Source organism: Ylistrum balloti, unplaced genomic scaffold, assembly GCF_031769215.1.
Source record: "Ylistrum balloti isolate Yb309-2 unplaced genomic scaffold, AGI_CSIRO_Ybal_v1 Utg372992, whole genome shotgun sequence".
NCBI lineage: Eukaryota > Metazoa > Mollusca > Bivalvia > Pectinida > Pectinidae > Ylistrum > Ylistrum balloti.
In genome coordinates this window covers 1-12,921 of record NW_026783190.1, presented here as the reverse complement: position 1 = coordinate 12,921, position 12,921 = coordinate 1, and the positions used below count along the sequence as shown (strand labels likewise).

General features: G+C 41.0%; 1 protein-coding gene across 1 annotated transcript; it reads left to right on the top strand.

The window, feature by feature from the left end:
* Positions 1 to 12,277: 12,277 nt before the first annotated feature.
* On the top strand, positions 12,278 to 12,767 carry LOC132564846 (uncharacterized protein slr0245-like; the record flags this gene model as incomplete). The annotated part of the gene is made up of 1 exon (XM_060229468.1): positions 12,278 to 12,767. A coding segment is annotated over exon 1 (490 nt), but the record flags the coding sequence as incomplete, so codon positions are not given.
* Between the last annotated feature and the right edge of the window lie 154 nt (positions 12,768 to 12,921).

The following is a 12,921-nucleotide window of genomic DNA, read 5'->3' as shown; positions in this document are numbered from 1 at the left end:
GCTTGGGTGTGCTTTTCTACCTAAAGGCATTAAGCCCAATATGCTCTTTGCCATTGCTGATTTTCCACAACCACTTTCACCAACTAGACAAACGATCTCGCGTTCTTTTATCGTTAAGCTAACACCATCAACAGCCTGAATGTTACCGGCTGGTGTTTGATATTCGCTAACAAGTGATTTTGCTTCTAATAAATTCATTGATTTAGTAAGTGCCTACCTACTAATTCTAGCGTAACTTAGGATTGAGATGCTCTTGTAACCATTCTCCAACTAGATTGAAACTTAAAACGGTGATTAGAATAAGTATCCCTGGGAAAAGACTAATCCACCAGGCAAATGCCAACGTATCTTTACCTGCAGTTAGCATATTACCCCAGCTTGGTGTTGGTGGTTGAACACCTAATCCTAAAAAACTAAGTCCAGACTCAACTAAGATAGCACTAGAAATACCAAGTGTTGCATTGACTAAAACGGGAGGTAACGTATTTGGAAGCATATAACGTAAGGCAATTCGTTTCCAAGAAATACCGCTAATCTGTGCTGCTTGGATAAATTCAACTTGACGTAAACGTAAAAACTCTGCACGTACAAGACGCGTACTCCCCATCCAACTGGTTAAACCTATAACGATCATAATATTGACAATATTTGGGTCTAAAAAAGCAACGACAGCAAGAATTAAAAAAAAAGCGGGAAAGCAGAGCATCACATCAACAAGACGCATGACGATAGTATCGACAAGACCCCCTGTCATACCAGCTATTGCCCCAAGGGCAATACCAATTGTCAAACTAATACTAACAGCGATAATACCAACTGCAAAACTAATACGACCTCCATATAATGCTCTTGAAAATAAATCACGTCCAAGATCATCTGTACCAAACCAATGGACTAAAGAAGGAGCTTGAAAACTTTCTGTAATTGAAATGGATGCTGGATCATAAGGTGTAATAACTGGTGCAAAAATTGCCAGGAGGCAAAAAAGAATCAGGATTAAAAAAGCAGCTGTAACTAAAACTGGAGGTCGCTTCATAAGCTTGTTATAAAACAGCTACTCATCTAATCAAAAACAATTACAGAACTCATTGAGAAGCTTAGCATAAAGATGACAGTTTTAGGCCTAGCGCCGTATTTTTTTACGGAGTTCTTCTTTTGTAAAGATGTTTTTCTCTATTAGCAAATCTATCGCTGCACGTAAAACTTGTTCTGATTGTGAACGTTTTTCTTCCACGACTTGTTTTCTGTTTTCTGGAGGTGGGTTCTTTTTAGCTCCATCTTCATAAACGATCAAATTTTCTTCATCGTTAGGGTTATGTGATGCATCAAGGTCAATGCTAGCGGCCTGAGCAGATTTTATCTGTTTGTCATCATTTTTTTCAGTTTTTGCTCTTTTAAATAGACCTTGTGTAATTTCGATAAGATCGTCAAATTGCATTTCTGTCGAAGTCTTTGCAGATTTTTCATAGGGGGCTGGCCCTTTTTTGTCACCATAGTAGAATTCAATTGCTTCAGTAATAGCTATATCTGAAGCAACAACTGGTCTTACTTTATGCGCTGATGCAAACTCAATTTCATCAATAGCTAACAGGTCTGTAGGATTAGACATGGCAATTGCTAAAAAAGGCCGTCCACCTTCTTCGCTTAAAAATAGAGGAACTGTATTATGTTTTTTAGCCATATCACTAGACACCAACTTAAGAATTTCTGGCATTAGGCGAATTTTACGAAAATCGATAGCAGGTAGTCTAAAATGTTTTGCTAAAAATGTAACAAGTTTGGCTTCAGAAACAAGGTTAAGATGTATTAAGTTTTTGCCTAACCGCCCTCCCCAACTCTGTTGATACTGTAACGCACTTCTGAGTTGATAGTCATCAATCACACCTGCTGCAACGAGTAACTCACCTAGACGCTTTTTGGTTTTATTCACGTTGTTACCCCTTACTTTTCTGTCTGTTGACGTATACGTGGATCTGAAAGAGCATAGCCAATATCAGCCAACATATTACCAAATAATGTTAAAATTGAAACCATTGTTAAATTTGCCATAATCAATGTGTAATCTCGAGATATAACAGCTTCCCAGAAAACGCGCCCCATACCAGGAATTGCGAATATCTGCTCTAAGATTATACTACCTCCAATCAAGCTAGGTAATGTTAACCCCAGTAGTGTAATAATCGGTAGTAGTGCATTCGGAAAAGCTTGTTTCCAAACAGACTGCCACTCTTGCATACCCTGCGCTCGCATAGTGAGCATAAAATCACAGGCTAACACCTCACGCATACTAGCACGCATATAACGACTATAAACAGCTAAAGCACCAAAGCTATAACAAAATATAGGCAGAATACCATGTTTTAACGCAGATGTTAGATATGTCATCGTATCAACATCAGACCATCTAGGCATCCCAACCCAACTAATAGGAAATAGATCTAACTGGATACCTAATAAAACCATTAGCATCAGTGCTAACCAAAAACTTGGTGTGGAAAAGCCAACAAAAACAAATAGTGTTAATAATCTATCAAGTAGACTCCCTGGACGTACGGCACTATAAACACCAAGTGGGATGGCAAGTAATAAGACGACAGCTAAACTAACCAAATTAAGCACTATCGTAAGTGGCATTGCCTCGAGAATCTTGTCAAGAACAGGCCGACGATCTAGACTCATCGACAAACCGAAGTCAAACATCATTATTCTTTTAAGCCAGTTAAAGTACTGTATATGTAAAGGTTTATCTAAACCATACAGTTCGCGAAATTCATCCACAACTTCGGTATTAGCCTCGGCATTCATAAATGCACCTGCTTGTTGCGTTGGTGAACCTGGAGCTAATTGAATCACCCAAAAAGAGATACAGGATATTCCAATTAACATAGGTACCATAGCAAAAACACGCCGTAATGCGTAAATTACCATGTTATGTAAAAAAAGTAATCATTTACATTTATCACTGTAAGTTGCCTGCTTAACACCACACTGATTACTTCTGGAGTTGTTTAGGTATCCACCATTGTTCAAAATTATAGCTGATACCAGATTCTGCTAATTTGATGCCTTTTACACGCTTGTGTACAGCTGGCAGTGAATCACTAATATACAAAAAGGTATAGGGTTGTTCCTGGGCAAGAATATCTTGTATTTCATGATATATTTTTTGACGTTTCTCTTGATCAAAGCTACGACGACCTCTTTCAAGTAACGTATCTACACGTTTATTTTTATAACCGACAAAATTAAATTCTTTTGGGCCTGTTTTAGAAGAATGCCAGATATCATACTGATCAGGATCAATACCTGTACTCCAACCTAAAATGACCGCATCGAATTTCTTTTTATAAATAAATTCTTCCAAAAATGCGGCCCATTCGACGATACGAATGGTGACCTGAATGCCCAATGCTTTAAGACGTTCCTGGATAATTTCTGCAACTTGTTTACGTTGTAAGTTCCCTTGATTCGTCACGAATTCAACCACAAAAGGAACGCCGTCTTTATCTAAGATTCCATTACCATCTTGATCTTGAAAACCCGCTTCTTGAAGTATTTTTTTTGCCTTTTGAATATTAAAATCCGGTTCATAGGTACTAACATTGCTATACCACATGCCTGGACGGTAAGGACCTGTCACAACTTTCCCTAGACCATAATTACCACCTTCTAAAAGTTCTTGTTTATCGATGGCATGGCTAATAGCACGTCGAACACGAACATCTCGAAAGAACGGGTGCTGTAAGTTGTAACCAATATAGGTATAGTTAAAACCGGTATATCGATAGCTGTTGAAATGGTCACTAAATTTCTTTGTTTTTGTTTGTAACTTATACTGCTGTGGCCGTAAGCCTATAGTATCAATACCTTGACTTAAGAGTTCTAAAAATAATGTAGCTTGATCAGGGATAATGCGATAAAGATAGCGCTCAATATTAGGCCGTCCAAGATAATACTGAGAATTGGCAACTAATTCTATTTCTCGTTTAGGATCCCAGCGTTTAAATTTGTAGGGTCCACAACCAATAGGTTCTCGATTCAAAGGGCTTGAAAGCACAGGTTGACCTGCAAGTAAATGCTTCGGTAGCACAGCCCCTGTACTACCGACGAGATCGTTCAGAGCTGGGGCATAGGGATCAGAATAAATATAATCGGCAGTATAATCATCAATTTTTCTAATCTGTTTAATAACTTGAAACCCAGATTTATACGGTGTTGGTACCTTAGGGTCTAAAGCTAGCTCTCGTGTAAAAATTAAGTCATCAACTGTAACAGGTTTCCCATCATGCCAATAAGCATTTTTATGCAAATAAAAACGAATTCTTAACCCATCTTCAAGTACTTCATAACGTTCAGCAAGATCACCTAAAATTTCATAATTTGGTCCATAGCGTAATAAACGGCAAAAAACGAGCTGGATGATATCATTAGAAGCACTATCGGTAGCAAGTAGCGGTAATAATGTACTCGCATCACCAATAGAACCAGCAATCCAGGTACCTCCTGTAACAGGTGCTGTCTCAGATTTACCTACTACGGTATTGGTCTGTGGTTCTTGGGAACGTGTACATCCTGCTGTTGTAACCAAGCACGCGCCGAGCGCACCGTAAAAGAATCGGGAATTTGGGGTTCGAACAACCGTAATGATGCGTTTGATAACGGTTTTAAAGAGTGCCAAAGGACCTCCAAATCTGTTTTGTCATGATGGATTTTCCAACTTAGATGTTTCGTTGTATCTGTTGTCGTCATTGTTGACGATACTATAATCTCCCAGGAGACAGCCCCTAACGTAATTACAGCACCGTTATCTGTCTCCATTATCGTCATACCTTCAGGGATAGCTTGTATAAAAGAAGGCGGTTTGATTTTACCAAACCCCAATTTCTTATTCAAGAATTTCACCCCAAGCAGTAAAACAATAGGGGCTTGGTAAGCCTCTGGCAGCATAGAAAATATTTCTGTTATCTCCATTTGGTGCCCTGTCCAGACCTCTGATTGACTTGGATCTAAGAGCAGCCATCGGCCCTGCGGCAAAAACCAAATAACAGCAGTTGAAATACCTGTCGGTAAGACTAGGTCTAAACGCGCTTGTCCTGTAGCAGATATTAAAAGGGCAACATCAAATTTAGCAGATACTTGATCTGAACGTAAATGTACTTTACCAATTGCTCTAAGGGGTAATTCTTCTGATATTTTTTGTTGATTCTGTTGCGGAGATAATGACGTACATCCTGATACATTTTGTAATGCTACTCCAATGATAAGAGCAATAACTTGATATGTATACTTAGACACGCTACTGACTAATCTTTAAAATTTTTTCACGTATACGTTCAGCATCTTTTATATCATCGACGATTTCTAAGGCTTGACGATACAAGTTCTGGGCTTTCTCATCTCGTCCTGTCACAGCATAAGCATCTCCGAGATGCTCTAAAATCAGAAGGTCCTGGCCTTCTTTCTTTAACGCTTCCTCTAGCCAAGGTATCGCTTGTTCTGCTTTACCTTGCTGAAACAAGACCCACCCTAAGCTATCCATAATATAGCCAGCCTGTGGTTTTAATTCTAGAGCTGTCCGAATTAAGATCTCTGCTCGTTCTAATTCTAAACCTGCCTCAGCCAAAGAATAACCTAAAAAATTAAGCGCATCTGCATGCTTAGGATTACGAACAATAACAGCTTCCATCTGTTTGAGGGCTTCTTGACGCATTTTGTTATGTTCATAAAGGACTCCAAGTCGATAGCGGAGTTCCACATCTTCAGGGTAATCTTGAATACGGTGTTTTAAGTAAGAAATTGCCCGTTCTATATCTTCTTCAGCAATACCTAGACCTATAGCCAATGCTACTGCTGCTTCTTGTTTATCTTGATACCATTTCTGTGCTTGAGTCTCCCATTGTTCCTTTGCGAAGAGTCTCAGTGTATGTACCCATTGCAAGGCTGCAAGACGTTTTAGTTCTAGATCTCCTTGGTCATAGGCTTGCTGAAATAAACGAAGTGCTTCCTTTAGCTCTCCAAGTCCTTGAGAAACAACCCCTTTAAAGATAAGCACACGTGAACGATCTTGCCACTGTTTTGGTAATTCTTTTAATAACAACTGGGCTCGTTCAAAGTCACCACCTTTAATGGCTTGCGATGTCAGTTGTAGGTAGGTTTCATAACGAATTTCGACCAAAAATGATTCGAGTTCCTCTCTAGCTTCCTGCCCCTGACGTTTAGGATCCACAAGGGTTTTTAAACGCCACACCGCTAAAACTTGACCCGGCTCTAGAGCTAAAACTTGACGATAACGTTTTTCTGCTTGTTTATCGTCCCCTAAAAGTTCTGCAACTAGGGCTCGTTCAAGCATACCGGGAATCCAAGTGGGATAGGACTCTAAACAACTATCAAGTAATGGTGTCGCTTGCTTGTAATCACCACGACGCATCAATAAATGGCCCTCGACACAATCAAGCATCGGATCTTTTTGGCGAATATTGCGTAGAACTTGAATTGTTTTTAATAAATTGGTTGCACTCGTTTTAACTTCTGCTAGGCTTACCCAACGCAGTAACAGCATTGGTGTTAATCGTTGTCGACGATATGTTTCAATGATTGCTGCTTGAGCCCCTTCTTGTACACCAGCTTTAATCAAGGACGCAGTATAAACTTGAAGTAGTTCTGTTGGTAGTTTTTTAGGGTCTAAAACGAGTTTAGCTAGAACGTCACCAGCCTGTTCTTGGCGCCCCAATAGAAGTAAGACGCCTGCAAAGCGCATTCTTGGTTCTAAAGCAGTTGGGTCACTATCAATGACACGCTGTAAATGTTTTAAAGCTTGCTCTGGCTGACCCTGTAATAGATCAAATTTAGATTTAAGGTAATTACTATAAGCCTGGCCATCGGTATTAGAACGTATATATGTCTTAGAGTTAACCATAGACGTAAACTGTCGTTTGTTGTTACGTCGTTGCCTAAATGTTGTCTCGGCACAGGCATTCAGAAAAAAGGCACCTGCAACGGTTAACAGTAAAAAAGTCCTTTTAAAACACATAGGCGTTATTGTAGCAAGCTATGCCTGTGACGATAAACAGAAGCTTCTGATGTTATCTCTGGACTTGTAAAAAGCTGTTGTATTCGGTCAAAAAATATACCTATACGTATATATAAATCCGGTGTTCTTCTTGGTGCTGTCAAAAGCGGCCAACGTACTCCTGCTACCATAGGACCAAAAGAAATATCCCAACCTAAAAGAATATTAAGCTGCAATTCTGCACCAACAAAAAGTTCTTGTCCAAAACGTTTTTGAGTTCCAATACCCTGTAAATATGCATAGCGTTCAAAGTGTGAGCCGGCTAAAAATGTTCTGAGATGAAGTTGGTCGACATATATGGGTAACGAAGCTGGCGCTCTTTGAACCCACCATAAAGGCCAAAGGATTTCGGCTTCCCAAAGGATAAACCGATCAATACCGCATAATGTTTTCGCTGTAGGGCAACTTTCTCCTACGCCTAAAACTGTTTGTGCTGTTGGTACACCACGCCCTGAAAAATGGCGTGCAGTATTTGAAATATTCTCTGGTGTTTGTAATGTAAAACTGCGCCCTAAGCGTCGTAAATCAAGTCCAGCAGTCGTTTGAACTTGCCATTGAACTCGCCGAAATAAAAACCCACCTGTTGCCGTTATTAGCTCCAGACGTCCATCCGATTTTCGATTGTCAAAAGGGAGATCAGCCGCAATCTGCAACCGAGCTAACAACCCATCACCAGGAATAAGAGACCATGTATACTGTTTTCGGCTGTCATGAAAAAAAGACAGGCCGATGTCTAAAAATGGCTGATTTAGATGGACTACTTGCTCTTCTGCGACATGTAGGCGTAAACCGTTAATCATATCTATTTGGCGCCAAGCATACGTCACTCCGAGCTCATGACGTTGCCGGTAATACCGTTTAGGCCCTGTTCTTAACGAAACCGTAACTGGTTGAAATAGCCCCAAACCATCTATCCCCCAAGCGCCTCTATTATAAGCTACGGTATAATCCGTATCGACCTCTCCTGACCAGTTGACTAGTAACTTCAGACGCCAAGACCACTGTCTTAACACATCAACGCCGTAAACAGAGAACCCGGCAGCTCCTTGGATACCTGAGCCTAAACGTAATGTTGGCGTCCAACTTGTTGGCCAAAGTGTTTTTAGTGCACGATAAGCGGTCTCTTGTGTGAATGCTTGTGCTGTTGTCGTTTCGGTAATTGTTGCTACGGCAGTCGTAGCTAAACCTGTATTTTGAGGCGGTAAGGCCTCGAACGAAACAGGTAGACCACTCTCGGTGAGGCTTGTCTGAAATACATACCAACCAGAAGCGAGTGGAGAAAGGTATGCTAGTTGTAAATCAGAACCAATAGCGTAATCCCAAACACCTGTTTGAGTCCGTGTTAACTGAAGCCAGTCCTCTGTTTCAAGCGCTACGCTATAGAGTTCTGGTTCACCGGAATATGTACTAATAAAATAGATATTTTTGCCATCTTTGCTCCATTGTACTTGTGTTTCATCAGCTGCTGAGGCCGCGATTGTTGTGACAGCACCGGATGCAATATGCCAAAGTTGAATATCGTGATGCGTTTTAGGGCTCCAGCTCGTCATTGCAACAAACTGACCATCGGGACTTAGTTTTGGATCATGCAATGCTGAAAATGGGGGTGCGCAATACTGCGATATTAGTTGCTCTTTCGGCACATGAAATAGCTGAACACAGTAAACCTCTTCTTGCCGGTATATCGCTACAAGTTTGTCGCCTTGAAGATCAGGTTCAAATAAATGGTTACCACCAGACTGCCGAACTCGACGGCCCTGTGTGTACGACAATGTCGAAACACGGGCTGTACTTTGTTGCCGACGGAACTCATCAAACCAAATACTATTTTCAGGTCCAAAACTAAAGCCACTACCACCGTTCCGTTTAACGATTGTTTTGTTACCTTGCTCGTTTAGGCGAATAATTTTATCGTGAGAGACTCCATCACGTACAGATAAAAATAGCTGTCCTTGTGCATCAAACTGTAAGGCACGTGCACTTAAAAAAGGTCCGTATAGAGCTTGGCCATTCTGATATAGCTGTCGCCTCTGATCAAATTGTTTTGCCAAAATTCGTTCATTTAATCGCCAATGGTTCCAAAGATCTAGAGGTGATTTATCAAATTTTATTAATGATGGTAAGCCGTACAGATATGGAAATAACCCACGTGCATTTAGTCGATAAAAATCTGACCAATTTTTTTGTAATTGTGTTTCTAGATAATTATGAAAGGCACCTCCAAATAGGTACGGAGTCTGCCCACCTGGAAAATCTCGACGTTGGCCAATGGCAGCACCAAGTGTTGGTAATGCTTGATCTCGAGCAAAATTACGCCGTAATGACTGAGACAGAGGACTATTTGCTCGCCCAATTTGTCCACCTATTACCCCTTCAAGCCAAACAGCATAACCTTCAATTAAGGTATCGGGCAAAGCACCATTTGGAAACCCAAGGTAAAGTGGAACCGTCAGGTTTTTTGTCTGAACAGAAAAGATAAATTGACGTCCGAAAATTTTACGAAAAACCGTTGTTGGAAACTCATGCCAGTCGAGATGAAAAATATGGGTTAATTCATGTACAAACAGCAGCGTCAGCCAATCATCATACTCTTGAAGTACGGAAGGCTGCCGAGGCACTGCTGGATAAAGACGAATAATATTATGTGGTAGCGGCGTTGCTGAGCCATTTGCAAAATCATTATCAACAATAATAACGACATGTATCGGTTGTGTTGGTCTATACCCTGTCCAGGTTACAAGTGCCTCAAAAGAACGTTTGGCAACTGGTAATAATCGTTCTACCCAGGGTCGTGCTTTATCGGTGTAATGGTAACGAAAAGGACCATCAGCCAAAGTATACCAATCCTGCCCAGGCAAAAAATCTGTAGCGGCTTGGGCTGGCATTGCTGTGATAAGGCTAAGGCAGCTAACCAATGCAATGCACGCAATAAATACTTAATGCTACGTATAACGCCAGTTTTACCCATCTTGTCTTCGCCTATGACGTTCTCCCAGCGTTTTTTAATTATTATTATCTTGTCAACTTGTGCCGAAGAGAAGAAGAATAACTATTCTCGTATAAAACGCGATAGCGAATATAGCTGCGTAAGACTTTCACAACATAACGTTTGGTCTCTAAATAGGGAATCTCTTCAACAAAAGCAGCATCACTAAGGTCAGGGTAACGTTGGCGCCAACGGTCTACAGCTTTAGGGCCCGCATTATAGGCTGCAATCGCACTAACAAGGTTACCTTTGTAACGTTTATATAGCATTGCTATATAATGGGTTGCCAAACGAATATTGGTTTCTGGTACCTGTAAATTTACAGCACCCTCATAAACAATATCATGTTGCGTTGCTACTTGAGTAGCTGTTGCTGGCATCATCTGTAATAACCCAATGGCTCCAGAGGTACTAATTACAGCAGCCTTAAATCGACTCTCTTCACGCATAATGGCATACACTAAAGCTGGATCTACACGAATCTCTTTTGACATTTCATAGACATGTTTTTGAAATGGTCGTGGATACACAATTTGCCAAAACTCGCGATAGTAGTTTGGTGCTTGAGAGCGAAATGCTGGCTTATAGAATTCCCAAAATTTAGTTACGGTGAGATCCGCCATATCTAGTTGTTCACCAAGTGCTAATAGCGCCAAACGTTGATGGTGCTCTTCTAATTCTGAGAGCATATCGTTTAACTCTAGACGTGCCGCAGGAAGTAATCCGAGCTTTGTTAATAAATGCACCTGTTCAACATTAGGATGTGCATTTGCAATGACCGACTCAATATCAACAAAATTCTCCCAAAAAACATTTTGTTTGACTCGTCTCAAAGAGTGTTTATGGGCTAGCCAAGCATAATAGCTGAGCGGTGATTCTTGACTTAGTTGCTGTTGCCACTTATCTGATTTTTTTGAATTATCTGTTGAATGGCTTAGCCAATACAATAAGCGACGTTTTGCCACAAATCCGGGTTGTTTTTTAAGATCAAGTTTCCAAATATGTTCAGCTCGTTTTTGATCCCCTTGAAGATAGGCAAGCCAACCTGCCCTAAACGCCGCCTCATCTCGCTCTCTTGCAACAAAAGGTCTTTTCTTTGCAGCTGCTTGGTAAAAACCAATTGCTTTTTCAATCTGACGCCGATCTTCTGTCAGTAACCCTAAGCGGTAGGTAATTTGCATCCACGCAACTTGTTCTTGGACTTGTGAACGATATTTTAGCCAGATACTTATTGCTTTGGAACTTTGCCCTTGACGCACAAGAGCTCTCCCCCAAAGCAGCAGGGCAGGCCCTGCCTGTTTATTTACCATAAACAGGCTACGTGCAGATACTGCAGCCGTCTGATAATGGCGCAAATCAAATGCAAGTTTTGCAAACCAGTATTTATCTTCATCTGTAGCTCCCGGCCACCATTGTTGTATTTTTTTACCAGGTTCGACAATGTTAGATGTCTGCCAGAGTGGTTTTAACAACTTCCACGCTGTTTTTCGGTGCCCTTTAGCAACAAGATTACGTGCTGCAATAAAACGCTGCGGACGTGCAAGATATGTGTCAAAAAATGTTTGATCATCCTGAGACCATTGGCTCCAATACGGAAAATGTGTATAGACCTCATGTGCCCAGACTTGATCTTGATGTAAACGAACCTGTTTAACGACCATTTCAGCCAATGATGCAGCACCAACAGTTGGAAAACGATCTGGTATCGTAGCCATACTTTTACTATCAGAGCTAAGCCACTGAATCCAACTACTCAACAATGACCAATTTGAATGGACTTCAGGTAGGAGCTTCAGCTGCTTAATCAGCTTTTGTGCCTTTGGCAAGTCTGTATGTATTAATGCACACACAAGCTGTAGCCCAAGTAGATGATCTACAATATCTTCATAACGCTGATGTACTATAGATAGTACGGTCTGAGATTCAACACAAGTTGATTTCTGGGTTAACCTCTGCCAATCTAACGTTAATTCGGTGGTGTGATTTTGCTCTAAAATTGTAGCAATTTTATCTGGCCGAAATTTGACGCGCTGTGAATGCATACAGGCTGCTAAAAAAACTAAAACTAGTATAGTAGCTACACGAATTTTCATAGAATATATCGTAACGGATCTAGCATTTTAATAACCATACCAAGCCAAAGCGGATCTAGAGCAGGCCAAAACAGAACTAGAAACAATGATATTGGATAAAGCTTAAACCTAAGGTATAACTAAGCGTCTATGCAAGTTCATTTTTACGACTGTGATCTTTTTCGTGAGCACGACACGGGCTATGCACATCCAGAATGTGCGGCACGCGTGACAGCTATTACAACGGGTTTAAAAGCACGACAGATCTACAACCGGTTAGAGCAGCAGTGCCCTGAGCCTGTGGCCCCCGACTTACTTTATCAAGCTCATCATCCAGATCATGTTGAACGGGTTTTGAATGCCCAAGGTCAATGTATCTCGTTTGATAGCGATACCCAGACCTCAAAAGCTACGGTAGATGCTGCTTTACATGCAGCTGGTGCTGTTGTTCAGGCGACAGAGAACGTCCTGAATAATTCAAATACGACTGCTTTTTGTGCTGTTCGGCCACCGGGCCATCATGCAGAACGTCATCGTGTTATGGGGTTTTGTTACTTTAATAATGTTGCCCTTGCTAGCTATGCTGCATTAAACCAAGGTGTTAAACGTATCTTTATTTTTGACCCGGATGTCCATCACGGTAATGGCACAGAGAATATCTTTATTGATGACGCACGTGTTTTTTATGCGTCAGTACATCAAGCACCGTTCTATCCAGGCTCTGGTCAACTCACAGATATTGGCCAGGGCGATGGTCTCGGTTTTACGGCGAATGTTCCGTTAACTGCTGGTTG